Source organism: Apostichopus japonicus, chromosome 14 (assembly GCF_037975245.1).
Source record: "Apostichopus japonicus isolate 1M-3 chromosome 14, ASM3797524v1, whole genome shotgun sequence".
NCBI classification, from domain to species: Eukaryota; Metazoa; Echinodermata; class Holothuroidea; order Aspidochirotida; family Stichopodidae; genus Apostichopus; species Apostichopus japonicus.
The window spans coordinates 1,527,020-1,549,936 of NC_092574.1; the positions used below are offsets into that span (position 1 = coordinate 1,527,020).

Below are 22,917 nucleotides of genomic sequence, written 5' to 3' on the forward strand. Positions count from 1 at the left end.
GGCGACCTAAAGTGATGTTTCACACATTAAACAATTGATAGGATGCTTGTACTAAATAAGATGGATCATATATAAAGTTCATCCAAGCTTCAGTTCTGCAACTAATGTTTTGAGACTATGATCTCTGTTGACCTCAAATGATGGTTGAACTACACAGAAAACAATACTATTCTTGTACTAACCAAGTTGGGTGCACATACCATGTATGGAGTTCATTCAAGATTTGCTTTTGAAGCTATTACGTTTACAAGGTTTTACAGACATTCACTTCTATTAACCTCCAATGATCTTTGACTTCCTCCAAAAACAATTGGGGTTTTGTGTTCAATATTAGGTCAATCCACATGCCAAGTACAACGTTCATCCATCATGCACCTTTTGAGAATTTTAAAGCCAAGGTGTCACACAAGCACACACTAGAACATGTCAAAAAGGAATACACGCCATGGTAATGACATCAGCATCGCATAAATTGAATTTGCCTTCAGCAAAGGAGTCATCAAAACTGCTCAATTTTCCCACTTATAGGCCAATCTTGAAAAGATGGCAAGCCACCAAAACTAGGATGGTCTTCATTTTTTAATCCTATCACTAGACCTAGATTATCTCCCTGCAGATAGCCAGGTCAGCTTACAGGAACAATTATGTCACTGAGACCACTGATTGCACCCTTCCTTTTCTTTATGTATATTATGAAAATTAGAATGCATTACTTTTTCATCCCTTCCTGTCTCCATGCAAGGCTTCACCTATTTAAATAGGAATTTAAATACTGTTCAAGCACATTGTAAAATATTTAATGTACAATTTCCTGTTCAAATTTCATATTACTACTTTCAGAAACAGATTGGTTACACACTACTCAGTACTTTCATTAATCCAGTGACATTTTTGTTCCTCAGATGTCAGCCCCCCCCCTGCCCCATCTTTAATTTGTCTGTTCATCCATGATATATATGTTTAATACATTGGTTAGGAACATGTTCACATTGCATTCATGTTTGTTTCTCAGATGTTAGCCCGTCCCCACCCCCCCACCCTCTTAAGATGTCTGTTCATCCGTGATATATGTTTAATACACTGGTTAGGAATAAATTGCATTCATTTTTGTTTCTCAGATATTAGCCACCCCCTTCTCCCCCCCCCCTCCCATCCCCATTTTATTTGTCTATTCATCCATGATATACATTTTTAATACACTGGTTAGGAACTTATTCATATTGCATTTATTTGAGAAAAAAAGAATGCTGACAAAATTTGTTAATAATACACAAGAAAAAAGTTCTGATATAATATGATTACCTTACTTGATTGTTCAAGATTGTGAAGTGAATTTGCCTATAAATTGTAGTTTCAATATAGAAGTGAGGCTTATGAATTCTACTTATTGATATATGTACTGCATACTAGTTGTACCACTAATAGTTGCCTAGTCCAAACCTGTTAACTATAGTACGCTAACACAGGTTTATTTTACTTATGGAGTAATTGACACACCAAATTCATATGTTGATACAACTTTTAAGCATGTATTAAAGTTTTAGGTGTCTCCTTTTCATAAAATACAGTCGAACTTTCCTCAAGTCATCAATTACAGTGTGTCAGGGTCAGATATGCCTATTGATGAACATCTTAACTCTAAACTCTTATTTTTCTGCTCCTCCCAATTTCCTGTTTTCTTTATTTAACCATGACAACATAACCAATGATGCATTAAAACCACACAACATTTGTAGTCAACCCAGGTGATCCATCAAACCAAGACAATACACTGTTTGTTAATAGGACACGCCAATTACACCTAGTCTAATGAGTTCACAAAACTCTTTCAACTTGTAAAACAAAGCAATTCTTGTTTACTGAGACACATTTCCTGGGCAAAGGTTTCATTTTAAATTGCAACATTAAAACTGTCATTCTTAGATAGCATAATGAAAGTATATCAGTGAAATCCCAGACATGGAGTAGACTGTCCTGTCATCCCCTTCCCATGATAGAAATGTTTCATCTAAGTTAGTCCTTAACACCTTAAATTCCCTCAGGACTTGCTTTAACTCTCTCTTCAAATTTCAGAAGTGTTTAAGGTGCATAACCCAAACAAACTGGAGAATAATTCAAAGCATTTATGTACTGTTTTGCAGATACATTATACATATATCTTGTGCTGTCATACACAGACTGTGGAGTATTGATTGCATTGATTACAGGAATTACATAAGTAACATGAGCTCAGCTTTCAGCTGGAATATGAGAAGACAAACAAGAATCCATGAAACAGGTTTATGCACATCACAAATACATGCCTGACACATTTGTTTGTACACTAAAGTCACTGCAAACCACTCTTTCAACATGCAAAATGTGTACTGTGCCATACTGCAACAGAGGTAAAGAATTCAAAACTCACTCAATCTTCTTATGTCGACTCATGAAACCCCCATCAAATTCATCGATCTGAAGAAGAAAAAAAGAAACGTTTATTTTGAGGGTAGACAGGAATAAATAAGACTAGTATACTGGTGGAATCCTATATTTTGTGCTGTTACCATAGCGATGTAAAGTGAGCCACACTTGACATGCTAGCAAATCTATTGATTTGTGGTGTGAGGCTTATAAGATGAGTAAACAATATCTAATGAACAATTGTTTAGTGTTCTTTTCTGTGTGTCAAATATAAAAAAATGAAAGAAATATTCTCTTGTTATACTTTCTTCTAGCCATAGTTTTCATACTAGTACTATATACCAGTAACTCCATAGATACTACAGTAACTGTGTGCATTGAATGATGCCTAGAGTTTCAACAAAATATCAAACAACACAGATGTACATGTAGCTATTAAATACATTGCAAAAGCTAGATATGTAATAATGAGGAATCAATTTGGCAATCAGTAAAATATATTGCCAATTCAAAATCTTGAGTGCACCCTAATCCACTCCACCCACCATGGTACAATTCAATATTTAAGTTCTTTCGAAATTTGTTCAGAAATTTTCCAGCTAGTTCTGTTCATGATTATACAATACATTAAAATGACAAAGTTCAAATTAAAGTTGGACATGATCCTTGTGATACAGTATCCAAAGTACTGTGACTTCTGACTACCTCCACCCTCCAAATACTGACCATGGTAATATTTTAAACACAGCTAATTTGTATCCTTTGTGCAACCAGTTCAAGAAACTAATAAATAATGTGTTGCTAACATACCAACCGCATTGCTTTACAGTACTTATATGTGTTGCTGTAGGTTTTTAACCTTACCAACTACATTGATTTATAGTACTTATATGTGTTGCTGTAAGTTTTAAACCATACCAACCACATTGATTTATAGTAATTATATGTGTTGATGTAAGTTTTTAACCATACCAACTACATTGATTTATAGTACTTATGTGTGTTGCTGTAAGTTTTTAACCATACCAACTACATTGATTTATAGTACTTATATGTGTTGATGTAAGTTTTTAACCATACCAACCACATTGATTTATAGTAATTATATGTGTTGCTGTAAGTTTTTAACCATACCAACTGCATTGTTTACAGTACTTACATGTGTTGCTGTAAGTTTTTAACCATACCAACTGCATTGTTTACAGTACTTATATGTGTTGCTGTAAGTTTTTAACCATACCAACTACATTGATTTATAGTACTTATATGTGTTGATGTAAGTTTTAAACCATACCAACTACATTGATTTATAGTACTTATATGTGTTGATGTAAGTTTTAAACCATACCAACCACATTGATTTATAGTAATAATATGTGTTGATGTAAGTTTTAAACCATACCAACTACATTGATTTATAGTACTTATATGTGTTGATGTAAGTTTTAAACCATACCAACCACATTGATTTATAGTACTTATATGTGTTGCTGTAAGTTTTAAACCATACCAACCACATTGATTTATAGTAATTATATGTGTTGCTGTAAGTTTTTAACCATACCAACTGCATTGTTTACAGTACTTACATGTGTTGCTGTAAGTTTTTAACCATACCAACTACATTGATTTATAGTACTTATATGTGTTGATGTAAGTTTTTAACCATACCAACTACATTGATTTATAGTACTGATATGTGTTGATGTAAGTTTTAAACCATACCAACCACATTGATTTATAGTAATTATATGTGTTGCTGTAAGTTTTAAACCATACCAACCACATTGATTTATAGTAATTATATGTGTTGCTGTAAGTTTTAAACCATACCAACCACATTGATTTATAGTAATTATATGTGTTGCTGTAAGTTTTTAACCATACCAACTGCATTGATTTACAGTACTTATATGTGTTGCTGTAGGTTTTTAACCTTACCAACTACATTGATTTATAGTACTTATGTGTGTTGCTGTAAGTTTTTAACCATACCAACTACATTGATTTATAGTACTTATATGTGTTGATGTAAGTTTTTAACCATACCAACCACATTGATTTATAGTAATTATATGTGTTGCTGTAAGTTTTTAACCATACCAACTGCATTGTTTACAGTACTTACATGTGTTGCTGTAAGTTTTTAACCATACCAACTGCATTGTTTACAGTACTTATATGTGTTGCTGTAAGTTTTTAACCATACCAACTACATTGATTTATAGTACTTATATGTGTTGATGTAAGTTTTAAACCATACCAACTACATTGATTTATAGTACTTATATGTGTTGATGTAAGTTTTAAACCATACCAACCACATTGATTTATAGTAATAATATGTGTTGATGTAAGTTTTAAACCATACCAACTACATTGATTTATAGTACTTATATGTGTTGATGTAAGTTTTAAACCATACCAACCACATTGATTTATAGTACTTATATGTGTTGCTGTAAGTTTTAAACCATACCAACCACATTGATTTATAGTAATTATATGTGTTGCTGTAAGTTTTTAACCATACCAACTGCATTGTTTACAGTACTTACATGTGTTGCTGTAAGTTTTAAACCATACCAACTACATTGATTTATAGTACTTATATGTGTTGATGTAAGTTTTAAACCATACCAACTACATTGATTTATAGTAATTATATGTGTTGCTGTAAGTTTTAAACCATACCAACCACATTGATTTATAGTAATTATATGTGTTGCTGTAAGTTTTAAACCATACCAACTACATTGATTTATAGTAATTATATGTGTTGCTGTAAGTTTTTAACCATACCAACTACATTGATTTATAGTACTGATATGTGTTGATGTAAGTTTTAAACCATACCAACCACATTGATTTATAGTAATTATATGTGTTGCTGTAAGTTTTAAACCATACCAACCACATTGATTTATAGTAATTATATGTGTTGCTGTAAGTTTTAAACCATACCAACCACATTGATTTATAGTAATTATATGTGTTGCTGTAAGTTTTTAACCATACCAACTGCATTGTTTACAGTACTTACATGTGTTGCTGTAAGTTTTTAACCATACCAACCACATTGCTTTACAGTACTTATATATATGTGTTGCTGTAAGTTTTTAACCATACCAACTGCATTGTTTACAGTACTTACATGTGTTGCTGTAAGTTTTTAACCATACCAACCACATTGCTTTACAGTACTTATATATATGTGTTGCTGTAAGTTTTTAACCATACCAACTGCATTGTTTACAGTACTTACATGTGTTGCTGTAAGTTTTTAACCATACCAACTGCATTGCTTTACAGTACTTATGTGTGTTGATGCAAGTTTTTAACCATACCAACTGCATTGATTTATAGTAATTATATGTGTTGCTGTAAGTTTTTAACCATACCAACTACATTGATTTATAGTACTGATATGTGTTGATGTAAGTTTTTAACCATACCAACCACATTGATTTATAGTAATTTTATGTGTTGCTGTAAGTTTTTAACCATACCAACCGCATTATTTAACAGTACTTATATGTGTTGCTGTAAGTTTTTAACCATACCAACTGCATTGATTTTAAGCATACCAACCACATTGCTTTACAGTAGTTATATGTGTTGCTGTAAGTTTTTATCCATACCAACCACATTGCTTTACATATACTTATGTGTGTTGCTGTAAATTTTTAACCATACCAACTGCATTGCTTTACAGTACTTATATGTGTTGCTGTAGGTTTTTAACCATACCAACTGCATTGATTTACAGTAGTTATATGTGTTGCTGTAGGTTTTTAACCATACCAACCACATTGCTTTACAGTACTTATATGTGTTGCTGTAGGTTTTTAACCATACCAACCACATTGTTTTACAGTACTTATATGTGTTGCTGTAGGTTTTTAAGCATACCAACCACATTGCTTTACAGTACTTATATGTGTTGCTGTAGGTTTTTAAGCATACCAACCACATTGTTTTACAGTACTTATATGTGTTGCTGTAGGTTTTTAAGCATACCAACCACATTGCTTTACAGTACTTATATGTGTTGCTGTAGGTTTTTAACCATACCAACTACATTGCTTTACAGTACTTATATGTGTTGCTGTAAGTTTTTAAGCATACCAACCACATTGCTTTACAGTACTTATATGTTGTGATGAAGTGAGAATCGTACCTCAGGATCTATGCCTTCAGTGTATCCAAAGAATTCCGTAGCAAAGTCCTGTTCATCTTTGCAAACAGGATTCAAATTCGATAGAATCTGAGAAAACACCTGAAAGAAAGGAAAGTGTATCCAGGACATGAAACAACTGATACTTACAAACTACCGTGCCAAAATGTACATTACTTTTACTACAATAATAGAATAAGACAAACAATAGCTAAAAACAACAACCTGCCATGTACAAATGCCTAGTAAAACCTGTAAAAACATACGGCTACTGTGATCAATAGTTTTGTCTCAACAACCGTACATAACACTGTTGGAATTAATACAAGCATCTTATTCAGATAAGTGTTCAATAAGGGCAAGCTTGTCTAAACTATAGTACCAGCTTGTGCAACATAGTTAATAGACTTTCTACTCAATACAGACTTGCATACTGGACTGGTAGTGCAACCACTTATCTACAAATTTCAGCTTATCAAGTCTAAAGTAAACTATGAAAGCAGTGAAGTCATCCTCTCTACAACAACAACTTCACATTCATTCAATATCCTTTGATAGGAGAAAACACAGGAGACAAACAGATCTAAATAGTTCTAGCAAAATAAGGGCCATTTTTAACTTTTACAGACAGGAGGCTTTGATGCAAACTGTCACCATCGTACAGGGGAATTGCATGCATACTATATTAATTGAAAGTTGCAACCAAAAAGACACCATCAGTTGAGTGATTCAGAGTTAAATCCTTTCACCATCAACTGGCAATCCAGGCTAGTTGAATATACTTGCCACAACTGGCAATCCAGGCTAGTTAAATATACTTGCAAAAACTGGCAATGCAGGCTAGTTGAATATACTTGCCACAACTAGCAACCTAGGCTAGCTGAATATACTTGCCACAACTGGCAATCTAGGCTAGTTGAATATACTTGCCACAACTAGCAACCTAGGCTAGCTGAATATACTTGCCACAACTGGCAATCTAGGCTAGTTGAATGTACCTGCCACAACTAGCAACCTAGGCTAGCTGAATATACTTGCCACAACTGGCAATCCAGGCTAGTTGAATATACTTGCCACAACTGGCAATCCAGGCTAGTTGAATATACTTGCCACAACTGGCAATCCAGGCTAGTTGAATATACTTGCCACAACTGGCAATCCAGGCTAGTTGAATATACTTGCCACAACTAGCAACCTAGGCTAGCTGAATATACTTGCCACAACTGGCAATCTAGGCTAGTTGAATATACTTGCCACAACTGGCAATCCAGGCTAGTTGAATATACTTGCCACAACTAGCAACCTAGGCTAGCTGAATATACATTCCACAACTGGCAATCCATGCTAGTTGAATATACTTGCCACAACTAGCAACCTAGGCTAGCTGAATATACTTGCCACAACTGGCAAGCCAGGCTAGTTGAATATACTTGCCACAACTAGCAACCTAGGCTAGCTGAAAATGCTTTCCACAACTGGCAAACCATGCTAGTTGAATATACTTGCCACAACTGGCAATCCAGGCTAGTTGAATATACTTGCCACAACTGGCAATCCAGGCTAGATGAATATACTTGCCACAACTGGCGATCCATGCTAGTTGAATATACTTGAAACAACTGGAAATCCAGGCTAGTTGAATATACTTGCCACAACAGGCAATCCAGGCTAGTTGAATATACTTGCCACAACAGGCAATCCAGGCTAGTTGAATATACTTGCCACATCAAACTTCTGCCTGCCAGTCAGATCCTGGTCTGATCCCCTGGTGTCTTGCAAGGAGCCCAGCTTCCCAGATCTGGTTCCAAGCTTTGATAAATCTCCAGCAGATCCTTTGCCTTCTTTCCCTAGACCATGTCTCTTTCCGTCAGTTGACTTAGGTTTGAACTGAAGCGCCTGTCTGGCTTTCTCAAAGAATTCCTGGAGTTCTCGTTCATACAGTTTACTGATTGAGTCTATGTATACCTGGTAAAAGAAGTCAGTGATACTTGTATGAGACTGAACTTAAGTATTATGAACATTGAAAAGGTTTAACCAAGTATACACATTGTTTTCAGGTTAATTCTTATTAATAACTTAAGCATTTCATCCATTTATGTCTGTAGGTCACCAACTTCAGCATTCCTAAGCCAATACGCAACCATCAGTAAACCTAAATGAAACAACTTACACAGAGAAATAACTGTCAGTTGATAAGGCACGGAAGTTTACAAAACAAGAAAGAACTGCCTGACCTAGTACTTTCAATTCTTTGAGCCTCATTGATCTGTGTTTGGGAACACTGTTAGGTTCATACACACCTTGGCTAGCAGGTTGTGATATTGATTTGCTGTGAGCTTGGTAATGAGGACAAATGATGTGTGTTCAGTGTGTGAGACATGTCATTGACTATATAATAAATTCCAGTACCTTGGACAGTTTATAGTAGGCATCTTTATCAGCCCATTTCAGCCACTGCATGAGTTCAGAGTAGGGTCGTAGTTCCTTGTGGTATCCACTATGCTTAGGTAAGCACAATTGGCCGGTTGCAAGATTCTCGCTCATTTCGTTACCCTAAGAGGAGAGAAAGCTGGTGTGACTGTTTATTTAAGCAACATTTGTTTTTTTCTCATAATTAACAAGACACAAAAGACTTTTACGTTAACGAACAAACCATTTAAAGAACATCATATTTGTTCAAACTGGTTTGTTAACAGACTGCATACTTAACTGCTACAGACCTGGTCCACCAGTCTGGACGACATATGTTGACCCTGAGTCCATAAGTGGGTGAAGACATGGTGGGAGATTAGTCAATGATGTACTGTACTGAAAACCTATATGATAAATGGTGAGTGGTTTGGTCTGCAATGTAATGTTCGCCACTGAACTAATGAACAAAATATATTGTTAGGTCCTTCCATGACTGACATAAAGATGACATCTGTTACTAATAGATAGCAACACTTTAACATAACTCTCCAAACACAATCTACCTACCTACTTCGCATAAAAAGAATGCATGTACAAGTTATTATTGCGATTCATTGGTACAGCTATTCTATAGTAGAACGATACTTACATATACCAACAGGTAAATAATATGGTACAGCCATAAAGAAACTAAATAAAACATCGGCACATACCTGCTGAATGAATATCCCGTTCAAGTGTTTTGCAAGTCTCTTAGAAAATGTTTCTTGTAAACTGCTCAAGAGCTGCCGTTGGTCAGTCACAGCTTGGAGTTTTTCTAGACCTGAAAAATGTACCAATTAAAAGTGAAACTTGTGATGCACATAAACAATGGCGAAGAATTTTAAAACCAAGCAGACAAACCAGGCCCTCTATGGTGGCATACTCTTCATTCAGTAAAGTATGAATCAAAAACATTTCATGATCACACAAAACAGGCCATTCATTTCATTTTTCACCAGATGCCATGTCTCATCTATAATTAACCAGATTACCATATTATGATATTAATTAACCATATTACTTAAAAGACCATTATCGATCAGATGCCATGTTTATACCTTGGCTCATTAATTATTCAGTTTTTGTATTCTTGAAAGTTTACTGTCACTTTCTACAAACTGCAATGAGAGCTTTCAACATTGCTTCACAATATTGTGTGTTTAATTTCTGAAGGGGACTGCATCAACTTTTCCAAAGGTATAATGAAAAGCATACAGTTTACAACCATTCTACCAATTATTACAAGAGAAACATTCATTTGAAACTTGTTTGTACATACTACATTCCATTTCAAGATATTTGTCTTTTTTTTTTGTATCAAACTAACCTGGTGGTAGTTCTGTTTTCATGGCTGTCTGAAGGGCTCTGGAGGCTTCCTTACAATCCCGGAATCCTTTTAGGGTTCCAATCTGTGTCTCCTGCAGAGCTTTCTGGTTCTTCTCACTGATATCTAGACTACTGGTGACCTCATTGAGGCATGAAATCAGTTTCTGATGATTTTGCCTTTGAATCTGTATCATTGAATCCTTTTGTTCCATCACCTCCATGTGAGCTCGTACCCGCTACAAGAAAGCAAAGAGCAGATCCAGTAATCACTCTACATCCATAGAATTATTCCATGGATGAATCCATCTCACAACATGAAATACTGATATATGACTATTAAACATATGAAATACTTACTTCAAGTTTGTCATCGTAACTATCGAGACTTTTCTCCAGGCTATTGATATCCTTTAACGATTCATCAAGAAGAGTCATCAGATCTGCTACTTTCTGCTGTGATTCAATGATGGAATGAATATTTGCCTACAGAGAAATGAAAAAGAGGAATAAAAAATCTTAATCCTCATCCCTGATTAGAATCTCTCAGCATAATGAATGTACCATTATAACCATTCATTCACGCTATAAATGCACACTGGTGTACTATTAAATCAGGAGCTCAAGTTAAAGGAGGAATGAAAAAAGACAAAGAATGCTTACACCATCCAAGACTGATAAATCATTTGCCAGTCTCTCAACAAATGCCTCTGCATTTCCAATTGCATATTCACACTCATTCATCATTCTCTCCAAATCAGCCTCTTCTCTTGATGAAAGTGCCTGGTAGTCTTCAGCCACACCCATCTCCTCCACCTGGTGCTCTGAACGTGCTGTATCTAGGGTTACGTGCTCTGTTCAAAGTAAGAGATAATATCATCTGAATCTTATAATGAAACGTTAATAACATCTTATGTCTGAAAGTCTACACAATTCAATTTTAAAGCAGAAAGAACAGAGCTTTTGTCATTTTTCACTAAATTACCTGATCAATAGAGCAAGCTAGTAAAATTAGTGAAAGAATTTTGTCTATCATCACCACCATCATCATCAACAACATCATCTTCACCACCATAACCACCACCACCATCATCATCATCATCATCATCATCATCATCATCATCATCATCATCATCATCATCATCATCATCATCATCATCATCATCATCATCATCATCATCATCATCATCATCATCATCATCATCATCATCATCATCATCATCATCATCACCACCACCACCACCACCACCACCACCACCACCATCTTCATCATCATCATCATCATCATCATCATCATCATCATCATCATCATCATCATCATCATCATCATCATCATCATCATCATCATCATCATCATCATCATCATCATCATCATCATCATCATCATCATCATCACCACAACCACCACCACCACCACCACCATCATCTTCATCATCATCATCATCATCATCATCATCATCATCATCATCATCATCATCATCATCATCATCATCATCATCATCATCATCATCATCATCATCATCATCATCATCATCATCATCATCATCATCATCATCATCATCATCATCATCATCATCACCACCACCACCACCACCACCACCACCATCATCTTCATCATCATCATCATCATCATCATCATCATCATCATCATCATCATCATCATCATCATCATCATCATCATCATCATCATCATCACCACCATCACCACCACCATCACAACCACCACCACCACCACCATCATCATCATCATCACCACCATCATCATCATCATCATCATCATCACCACCACCACCATCATCGTCATCACCACCATCATCATCACCACTACCACCATCACCACCATCATCACCACCATCATCACCACTACCACCACCACCACTACCCTCATCATCATCATCAACATCATCATCTTCATCACCACCATAATCATCTACAGGTAGGGACATGGTGAAATCTTTAATCTGGAGACAGCTTGTCATTCATAACAGGATCTCACCTTCTAAAAGTTCTGGGTTGACATTTATAAAATCTGGTTTCTTCAGTTGCTTCAGATATCTCTGACTCAGCTGTGAGAAATTAAAGAAACAAAACGTCCATCAACAAATGTTACATCAACATGACTCGTTTGATTCATTTACACAAGTTATATGATGATGACTAGTTATTGACTCTAATCTGTGTTTAATTGTTTAAAGTGTATGATAAAGTTCTCATAAAGACCAACCATTTCAGTATCAGATTTTGCTTTAACCTGATCTTTGCACAGCAGTTCCATACTTCTCCATACCCCACACAATTCCACTACTCCAACCCATCCCAAGTTTGCACCACTGACCAATTACATCAAATAAATTTTTCCTATTTTCTTATTTCTCTTAATACATTCTAACCTCTTCTAACAGGCTATAAATACAAACCGACCACTGTGTTGTTAGAGTAGCTGCTTTCTTTATCTAAATACACACTTAAAGTTGTCTACTATTCTTGTTTGACTTCTCTTTGGACAACAATAACACCATCCTTTGCAACTAAAATACAAGAATGGAAACTACTCAAGACATATAATGAAGAACAAACAACTCAGGGGATTCACATAAATGGTTGACCAAGAAACTCATGGACAGGGATCTCAATAAAGGAAAGATGCACCCATACATAGAGATATGAAGTAAAAGTATATAAGGATAGAGAAAGTAAAGGTACTGTACATACTGTATATAAAGGGATGCTAAAAATACTGTAGCATGAAAAATCAAGATAGGATTCAAGAGAAGCAGAAATGAGAATACAGTTGACCAGATTACTAGATATGAAGTTTAACTATTACACTACCTTCCACAGACAAGCTATGAAGTTGGTCTTTTCAGTGACATTACTGGCAATCCATTTGTACGGTTTCTCAAAGTGGAGATCAAACTCTGGTACGTCCTACACAAACAGGAAGAAAACAAAATGATTAATTTTACAAAATAGAGTTAAATATGAGAAGTTCTGAGACATAACAATTTGTGGCCACCAGGCAAATGGTCAACAAAACTATATATATGTTGGATGAAGTAGTGATAGTTGCAATAAAATGCAACTATTACAATGAAGTTTAGAAATTCAAACAGTTCCTTAATACAGTACTGTATAGCATTGTATACTTTTACTTCAATGATTATGGAACAGTATTGGAACTTAAAATACAAAAGTCAAAACAAATGTCTTATATGAGTTATATCTTTGCCTAGTCTCTCAAGTCGATGGTGGACATATATATTAGAGACAACAACATTAAAACCATACACACCAGTCACGTAGTCACCTTTGCCAAATATTAATATATTTGTATTCTAAATTGCAATCATAACATACAGGCCTGTCACTATGTTTCTTTGTGACATGAGAAGAGTATAACTGCCAATAGGCTGATTATGACAGACATGAAATCAATTAACCGAGTAAGCATTGTCTTGTCATTCTTGGTCTAATTAATAATTAAGGAGCATAGCTATCCATCTTTCTCCTGAACCTGTGCAATAGCTTATAATAGGTTTAATCCTTCACAAACAGTCTCTTTGCAGATTTGACTTATCTAGTTCACATATAACCAACCTCTTAATTCATCCCCTCCTAATTCAATTGCACAATTTGAGATTATTAGGATACAAAAAGAAAATAGTGTTGTACTTCATACTAGTTAGCAAACAGCAATGTCCTTCTCCTGTATTGAAACCATGCATCTCAACCTACTGTCTTCGAATCCCTCAGGGGTCAGTTAAAAATTGAAGGTCAGAGAAGGTAAGAGTCTGTAAACATTTTACTTATATAGGGTTTCAACACAGAACAGGTCTGAGATCACTGGAGATGCTGACTATTATCTGGTTAATGTCTGTGGATCCATGAACATTTTAAAGGTTGAAAATGAGAATCTAGGCATTTAAATGACATGAAACTGCTCTCTCATTGGGGTAGTATGGCTACAAATATATTATCTTGAAAGATATTATCAATTTATAATTGCCACAAATGTAGCAAAGGTGTGTAAGAAAATGTCTCTTACAATTTTAGAATTCTTGCCATCTGCAAACTTCAAATCTGTAAGTATCCATGACTGTCTTTTCTTGTAGTTATCCTTATCAATTTTCTTGACCTTGTGAATGTATACCTGTATTGGCTCATCAGTTGTAACTGTATGAGAAAAAGATGCATCAAGATTTAAAGATCAGTTTGAAAACAATAAATGTGAGAAATATTAAGTTGGTTTATTTAAAGTACAGTAGTATGAGTTAAACGTATGACATTTTTACAACAAACATACATAGTGCATGAATGTGTTCTTTTTGACATTATCCATTCAAGTGGAGAAGAAGGAAGGCAGCACGTTTTGTAACTCGTGATTTCCGTAGGCAATCCAGCGTCACCGAGATCTTAAAGACTTTGAATGGGAACCCCCCTCATAGAAAGAAGGAAAAGGGCCAGACTCATGCTTTTTTATCGAATTATTAATGGCCTAGTTGCAGTCACAAACGAGACTAATCCCTTCTTGAAACCAGGGAGACGTGGCCGCTATACTCAAATTCCACATAATCATCGTGCTTTTCAATATAGTTTTTATCCTAGGACTATGAAAGACTGGAATACGCAATCCTTGGCTGTGAAGGAGAGCCATTGTCTTGAGGTGTTTAAGACAAGATTGCCCACGCATTGTTACTAGCACTGCTGCGCTGCGTACCAAAATCCTTGTTGTGATACCCGAGAGGGGTTTTTAACGAGTACATAACAGAAACAGAAAATGACTTGAGGACTGGTATACTATCTTAACATGTGAAAAATACAGTATTGAAATGTTAATAGCACATGCTGCCATATGACATACATCCAACAAGTGTAAAAGAGAATTCAGTGTGTGACAGTGACTTACATGAAAGCCAGTCTCATTATATAACACACAAAAAAATCAAAATATAAAATAAACTTCAACCTGCTGCACAAAGAAAACTTGACTTCTTTTTCTTTCCTGTCTTACTGACATGAACAACTTCGATTAGTCTTTCATCTTGAGGCAAAAAGATGTCCCTTTGAAGTGTGTGTCTGATAGCAGCCATCTTGGTATACTCTCTGAAAAATTGAGCAATTATGCAAGTCAAAACAAAATGTATAATTGCAGAGCTTGGTCAAAATCATCAATAATATCCAGTTACTTTATCTAGCTCAAGTGTTCTTGGCTTGTGTCCTATCAGGGAATAATTTAAACTGTTAAAGTTTAGTGTTAAAGTTTGTGTAGCAGTTTTGGTTATTGTGTAAAAAGTAACTGCTATATCTTTGGCCTTGTACAGCTTTGACCATTTAGTGTACCATCTTGGGATGCCAAACAGATAAATTATTTCCAGCCAATGTAAAGCAAAATGAAGAAATATCCCCAACTTATTCTTTCTAGATCTTGTACTTACCATGTTTGTATTAAAACATTTGATAGTATTTGTAGCACATATTATGAGCTCCACCAAGTGAAATTCAAATGCATTCCATCTTTCTAAGTAAACTACACCATAAGAAGTACCAAATCAGTGTGATCATTAGCAAATAGATTTCTAGGGAAGTGTAAGGACTTTCATAAAAAATTTGTCGAAATACTTTCATGAGCTATAGTATAGGCCTAGGCTGCATGTGCATGATGTTAACACATTGCAATACATAGATATCAAAGAATAAGAGAAATTTATAAGACAATTAGTATAATCTGGGAGTTCCGTCTTGACTGCACCACCAATGTCATGCAGCATTGACCTTAAATAAATGACATTCAACCTCCCTGAGTCTGATTAGAGCTAGCCTAGAACATGGCAACTGATTGTACTACTCCATCAAACTTGATGTTTATTGTTACTTCTTACTAGTAGTAGTATTACAGGGTGTGAAGACTCGCGCAAAAAGAAACGTCTAATGCCAGGAATCTGACCTAGTTTTGAATGAGGTGTAACAGAAGTGTTAGACACCACCATCGATCTCAGAAAATACACACACAGCTTGCTACCGTCGGTAATTAGACACTAGTGTACAGTCAGTAAATACAGCTGCGGTCAATACCCACAGCACAGTGTACAAACATACAGCGATGGACATCTCAGGTCCAGCTAAAGATAAGAAAGTATCACGTTTCTGCATTTTGTAGCACACGAACAAAACGTTACTTGCAAGTAACGGAAAGTTAACTTTTTCAGATGGCCGCACACGGTTTGGGGCGAGTCTTAAATGCCTTTAACCACTTCAATATTTCAAATTCTTAGTCTGTGATTGATTCAACCTCATCCACAGAATTCCTCATAGTCTATCACTTAGTATCATGCCAGCCACCTGACAATGGGTTCAGCAGCTTTGCCACGGTTAACTTTTTAACACTCAATAGGCCTACAGCTTATAATATTAATACCTCCAAAGTCTAATTAAGTCTAAACATCACATTCGACATCTCAAAACTAGGACTACTACCCCAAAAGTTAATTAGTTTATTCTTTAGCCCACTTCTGTAGGGATCTATTGAAGTAATACTAACGGGCTAGGATAAGCGTTAGATCCAAGTTAGACTACATGTGTATCTTGGGCTGAGCTACAGTAGCCTAGGCCTAAGTTAGGCCTTGGTAGTTATTGTAGCAATAGGCATATGCCTAATGAGGGATGAAACCTCGTAGGAGCATACGCCTTTTTTGGCTAGGAATCGGCTTACACAGAACCAGATCAAGGAGTAAACTAGGAGAATTCAGACTGGGTAGCACAATACGATGAACTGTATTGCATTCGCTAGTGCTTTATTTCTGTAGCGAAGCAGTTCTCGCACAGAACGATTGTGCGAAAGTGCCAATTAGTGTGTTGTGTCTTGACACTGACAGTACTAGTACAGGCAAAGCTGGATAATAACAATATTTACCCAGAGGACTACTGTAGATATGAGCACTTCTCTATGTATTGCCGTTCATGTAAAAAATAAACGACTGAAATGACCGCATGCATGGCATAAGTCATTTGTAAATTACCTAGATACACCATAATCGCTCGAAATGTTTATAAAATACCAGGAAATTTAAACAAAAACTATTTTAGGCATCTTTGACAGCTTTGGAACATAATTTTTCATGGTATTCATATTCTGTTTTTCATGATCAACGGATACGAACTGCCCATGTCTGGTCAAAACACTCATTTCACTGAATTACCAACCTGAAGCTATCCCAGGATTCATCACAGGATTCATCCCAGGATTCATAAATTCAAATTTGGTTCACCGATTAAGCGTGGGACGGGGAGTGGGTAGGACATGTTCTCTCTACCCCCTAAATTTTCCGGTGATGTACTCTTTATACAGGTGCACTTTCAAAGGTTTCCCCAAACTGTTTGCTTGTCTTTTTATTATTTCGTATTAACAAAAAATTTGATAAAAACAATGAGTTGCTCCTGACTATTTCTCCTGGAGCTTCGTTGACTTCATTTTTCCAACCCCCCCCCCACCCGATGTGCGTCAGGAAATATGAAAATGAAAGAACTTTTCGACGTAATTCCCGCTGCCTTAATAAGTCAGGTGAATAAATCTGGTGATAAATCTGAATCCTGGGATGAATCCTGGGATGAATCCTGTGATGAATCCTGGGATGAATCTTGTGATGAGTCCTGGGATGAATCCTGTGATAACTCCTGGGATAGCTTCAGGTTGGTACTGAATTTCGGTGCCACCAGGAAGCATACGCCTATTAAATGCCCCATTGACTTATACACTGAATCATGAAAGAATGTGATCTCTAAAAGTAGCCCATCACTGGATAACTGAAAAGTTGGCCATTCACGGCACCATCAATTTTCCGTATCATGACCATGTAGATTTTTTTCCTATGAGAGCCTGAAGTTTTCGTCACTTGTAAACAAACCTCTTTTTTCAGTAGTAAAAATGTTCGTGCGCTGCTCCCGGAAGGCCTAAAGTGGTCTAAAATTGCCTCCAATGACCCAATTTTTGCACCACATGTACTTTCATTCAATCCACACAAAACCAGCTCCTAATTGATAACATACCAAAAGAGATGTTCTCCTGCTGCTTGTTGGCACAATTGCTGAAGGAGAACACTTGCGGCAGATCACTATAAGTTCACTGCAAGCATGGGCGTCCGCAGAAAAAAATCGAGGGGGGGGGGGGTACATCTCGGTTTTTCTAAAACCGGTTAACTGTCGTGTTTACCGATTAACTATAACAGAATTAACCGGTTAACCGTGGAAATTTCCCGTTTTTTGGGTGTCTGGGGAGAGTCTGGAGAGAGTAGCGGAAGGAGTGGTGCAGCAGCACAGATGGAACCGCAAATGAGAGCCCATTAATACCCATGGCTTGGACGAGCAACTGCAGTAGACGCCCAGACATGGCACTCTCTGGCTTACTCTGTTGAGGCGAAGATTTCTGTTGAATTCCCATATTGGTGGGCATTGCGAGAGAGTTATATATATATATTTTAGTTTGAATGATAGGAATACAAATGCATAAAATGTTTAAAAGATTTAGACAAATAGCATGCAGGTTTGTGTTTCTGAGTCGTGGTAAGACCCTTTATGATACTCTTCCAGAACGCAGTTGGGAGGATCCTGATAAAACTTTGACTATCCAACTCATCTTACTTATCTCTAACATTAGTGTAGAAGAACGTCCACTATACTAACTGCTATTTGCAGTAGAGCCTGAACTTTAACTGTAGTTCCAATATCTTAAACCCAATGTAAATAGTAACAATGCGTATAAGAATCAGATCATTTACACTTACATTAACAGAATAGAAAATGCCACATGAAAACCAAACACAAGAAAGATCGGGAATGCTTCGCCGAGGTACGCTCGGTCCTCAGTTTTTATGCAAAATATGTTTAATGGAGGTTTTCTATTGTTCTTTTTTTTCAGGTTAGATGGTGGGAGTGGTCAAATGAATTATAGAACAATATCAGGTGAGATATGGTGGGAGTGGCCAAATGATCTAGAACATTGTCAGGTGAGATGGTGGGAGTGGCCAAATGTATTATAGAAAATTGTCCGGCGGGATGGTGGGAGTGGCCAAATGAATTATAGAACATTGTCAGGTGAGATGGTGGGAGTGGTCAAATGAATTATAGAACATTGTCAGGTGAGATGGTGGGAGTGGCCAAATGTATTATAGAAAATTGTCCGGTGGGATGGTGGGAGTGGCCAAATGAATTATAAAACATTGTCAGGTGAGATGGTGGGAGTGGTCAAATGAATTATAGAACATTGTCAGGTGGGATGGTGGGAGTTGTCAAATGAATTATAGAACAATGTCAGGCATGTAATATGAACATCCTCTGAAGTGTGAAATTTGGTGTTTTGTTATCATTAACATATCTATGCAATAAACAAAACTGGCGTGTTTTACAGAAATAGCTAACTTAACAGCCTTATCTGTGAGGTGTTCTATTTATGTACCTCATTAAACATATCGCATTGTCTTTAGACATGTAAAGGTAGAATACTTCCATGGTTGTTATCTACATACATTGTTATATGAAAATCGGTTTTGAGTTCAACAAACAAATCAACTACGCTTCTGGTTGCTGTATGAACTTAATAAAGATCAACACACCAGAAAAATTCCATCTCACGACCGGTTGTGCTGTTATTTATATATAGATATATCTATTCGTAAACTAGAAACTAGAATGTATTGCTATTTTTAATTAACGAATAGACAGCAGACATGTTGATAAAAGTCCAAGTGAAACAAAATAAGATTTGGTTTGTTTGCAAAGTTTTAGTTCCTTCATCGATAAGTGCATTCCAACAAGTGGCCTATGTTCTATTTATACATTCATGTAATCAAATTTCTAAATTTGTTTACCATCTGAATTTGCATTGTTTAAAACTGGGATAGTGTTAAACAAATCGGAATTTTTATCGCAAACGCTTGTAGCATGAAAGGTGACCCTCAGATCAAATGTAACCTGAGTTATTAAACGTGCAGAGAATGTATTATTGCACAACTATAGTGTATAATACTGTAACTGCTGGCTCATTTGATCCATGGGTCAGCTTCGATGCTATAGTGAAAACGCGCGACATCGCATCGCCCGCCTATCGATCAAACACGATCCCGCCTCGGCATCTCTAGGTTCATTCTATCCAAACCTAGTACCAACAGGCATCATTTATTAATTAGCTGGACCTGAAATATTAGTCAAAAAAAGCTGGCATTATAATTTCTGTTAGAATTGTTTATTCGGAATTTCTAGCTCCACAATATTCTTACTCATTCTCGTTGGATCAGCACTTCTTCTCCGGTTATGATGTTTTGCCTATCCCGCCCTTGTTTCTCAGTCAATATTGAAAAATAAGGGGGTGGGGCGGGGGCGGGGTATATATTACTACATTCCCCTTATGCTTGTGTGGCATGAAACTGTTTTCTGACGATTGACCTCACCATAGACCAGGGTTGTCCAACCTTTTGCAAAGGAGGGCCACATGGAATGATTATGATGAAGGAGGGGCCGCATGAACCCTACGCTCGATTTTTCGATGTTTTTGCCCGAAGCCCAAGGCAACAAAATGTGAGCACTGCGCGAGGAGCGCACTGATTTATTTTCCTTCCTGATAAAACAGATGAATAAAGTTCAGCCACCCCCTCCTCCGCTGAGAGAGTGTCACACAAACTGACCTGTATGCAGTGTTTGGGACCCAGAAGGTTCGAATGATTGATTATATAGCTTCAAGTTGTTATCAATAAATCTGCTCACTAAAATTTCGCACCGTAGAGCATCTCTGGCGGGCCGGACGCAACCCTGCGGCGCGCCGGACTGTGGCCCGCTGGCCGTAGGTTGGACAACCCTGCCATAGACCATAGGCGTAGGAACAGGTGGACAAGCATACCTTAGTTTACTACGTTTAGATGTACGCCATAGTTTTATGTTTCAGCTGTCCCGTCTTTGCTTCTCCATCCATATCGAGGGAGGGGATCTTCTACTCTGTCCCTTTATGTATGTTGAGATGCACGTCGTAGCAACAATGGATTATTCTGCTATATCATTTGCATTAGCAAATATGAGGGCCAGGAAATCATTGATCAATTTTTCGTATAGATATACAGGATAATCCGTCAGGATTTAGTTCTTCTTTTCGGAACGTCTATAGTAAGTCGAGTTTCGAAATTTGAAAGTGATGAAGCAACAATTGTTCAAAAGCTGAAGTTAAAGATAATTTTAAAGTAAAGCTGTGATAAAATAGTCAAACATTTCAGATACGAAGTCGGAATTGCCCAACTTGCTTTATAAATAGCGGTATAATATCAAGTCATACAGTCGATAAAACGAAATAAAAAGTCGATATTTCGATAAAAAAATACTCTAATACTCTAAATCATACCATATCATATCCTAACAGACCATATCATACTATATCATACCATACCATATCACACCATATCATATCATATCATATCAGACGAGTTTCGGCGCAACAAGCACCATTATTCAGGTATTGTCAAAGACTGGATTGATAACATGAACTAGTTCGAACAATGCATGTGTGTTTATTTATTACTTCTCCTTCTTATCATGATTATTTTTGGAATGAAGCAATCCGAAGACTGTGCGTGTGATTTAAAGAACGCCGTCCACTATTATTAGATAGTTAAGCTGTATGACGTCGATGAATCGCAAGCGGCACCAGATATTCCAAAGTGGCGGGAAGAGCAAGTAGGGGAGGGGGAGGGCAAACATACAGTTTGGGGAAACATTTGGAGGTGCACCTGTATAAAGATACATCACTGGAAAATTTAGGGGGATAGGGAACATGTCCTACCCACTCCCCGTCCCATGCTTAATCGGTGAACCAAATTTTAATTTATGAACAATTTAATTTTTGCATGAATTTCAAAGTCTTGTAAAAAAGCTATAATGTCACATAATCAGGATCGTAGTTTCACCAATTTTCAGGAGGGATTTAAATCGATTTCGAGACTGACTTGCAGTTATTAGCTGAGCTACGTTTTGAATAAAATAATACAATTGTAAAGATATATTGACTGGGAGTTCGCCTTTGTAGGGATTTTGGAGGGCAAAAATAATGGGGTCCAGAGATGAAACCCCCGGAATCCCAAGCGTTTTCATATATTCCTTGTTTCTCGTAGCAAGTTTAGAATATAAAAAATAGAGAGAGAGGTTCCATTTCTGTGTAATAATTCCAATGCCCTGGTGGGCGTCCAGGGGACGAAGTAAATCGTTGGATTTTGAGACATTTCTTATTCCCTTGTGGCGACTTTAAATCATAACAGCACATGTCAGTAGGATGAAGCTAATTTATGTGTAAGGTATTCGAAGCTGCACTAGCTCATTTAAATTAAGCACAGAAGTATTTACTACAAAATTGTAATGATTTATAATTTTATTGGAATGTATTTCAAAGCCCCTGTGGAGTAACCTACACTGCAGGGGCAGGGGTCGATGGGCGTATGTATAGCATTTTATTGGCCTAATATTACCCAAATAAAGGAAATTTGGACGTAAGGGGAAATGTTTCAGTATTGTTTAAACGAAGCCTACTAGGG

At 36.5% G+C, this 22,917-nt stretch overlaps 1 protein-coding gene across 4 annotated transcripts in view; it reads right to left on the reverse strand.

Moving 5' to 3' along the window:
• Positions 1 to 17,231, reverse strand: part of LOC139979704 (exocyst complex component 1-like) — a 33,029-nt gene extending 15,798 nt beyond the window's left edge. For 2 of the 4 annotated variants that reach the window (XM_071990750.1, XM_071990748.1), the window contains exons 1-13: positions 17,067 to 17,231; positions 15,324 to 15,460; positions 14,403 to 14,530; positions 13,190 to 13,285; positions 12,354 to 12,423; positions 11,021 to 11,211; positions 10,718 to 10,843; positions 10,362 to 10,596; positions 9,706 to 9,815; positions 8,990 to 9,133; positions 8,303 to 8,545; positions 6,584 to 6,682; positions 2,408 to 2,454 (exon numbers count right to left, since the gene is read on the reverse strand). In XM_071990750.1, coding sequence (XP_071846851.1) covers positions 2,408 to 2,454; positions 6,584 to 6,682; positions 8,303 to 8,545; positions 8,990 to 9,133; positions 9,706 to 9,815; positions 10,362 to 10,596; positions 10,718 to 10,843; positions 11,021 to 11,211; positions 12,354 to 12,423; positions 13,190 to 13,285; positions 14,403 to 14,530; positions 15,324 to 15,447 — 1,613 coding nt within the window. In that variant the 5' untranslated portion in view covers positions 15,448 to 15,460; positions 17,067 to 17,231. Of the gene's footprint in view, positions 1 to 2,407; positions 2,455 to 6,583; positions 6,683 to 8,302; positions 8,546 to 8,989; positions 9,134 to 9,705; positions 9,816 to 10,361; positions 10,597 to 10,717; positions 10,844 to 11,020; positions 11,212 to 12,353; positions 12,424 to 13,189; positions 13,286 to 14,402; positions 14,531 to 15,323; positions 15,461 to 16,895; positions 17,033 to 17,066 lie in introns of those variants that run through there. The other 2 variants (XM_071990751.1, XM_071990749.1) reach the window with 2 other exon arrangements.
• Between the last annotated feature and the right edge of the window lie 5,686 nt (positions 17,232 to 22,917).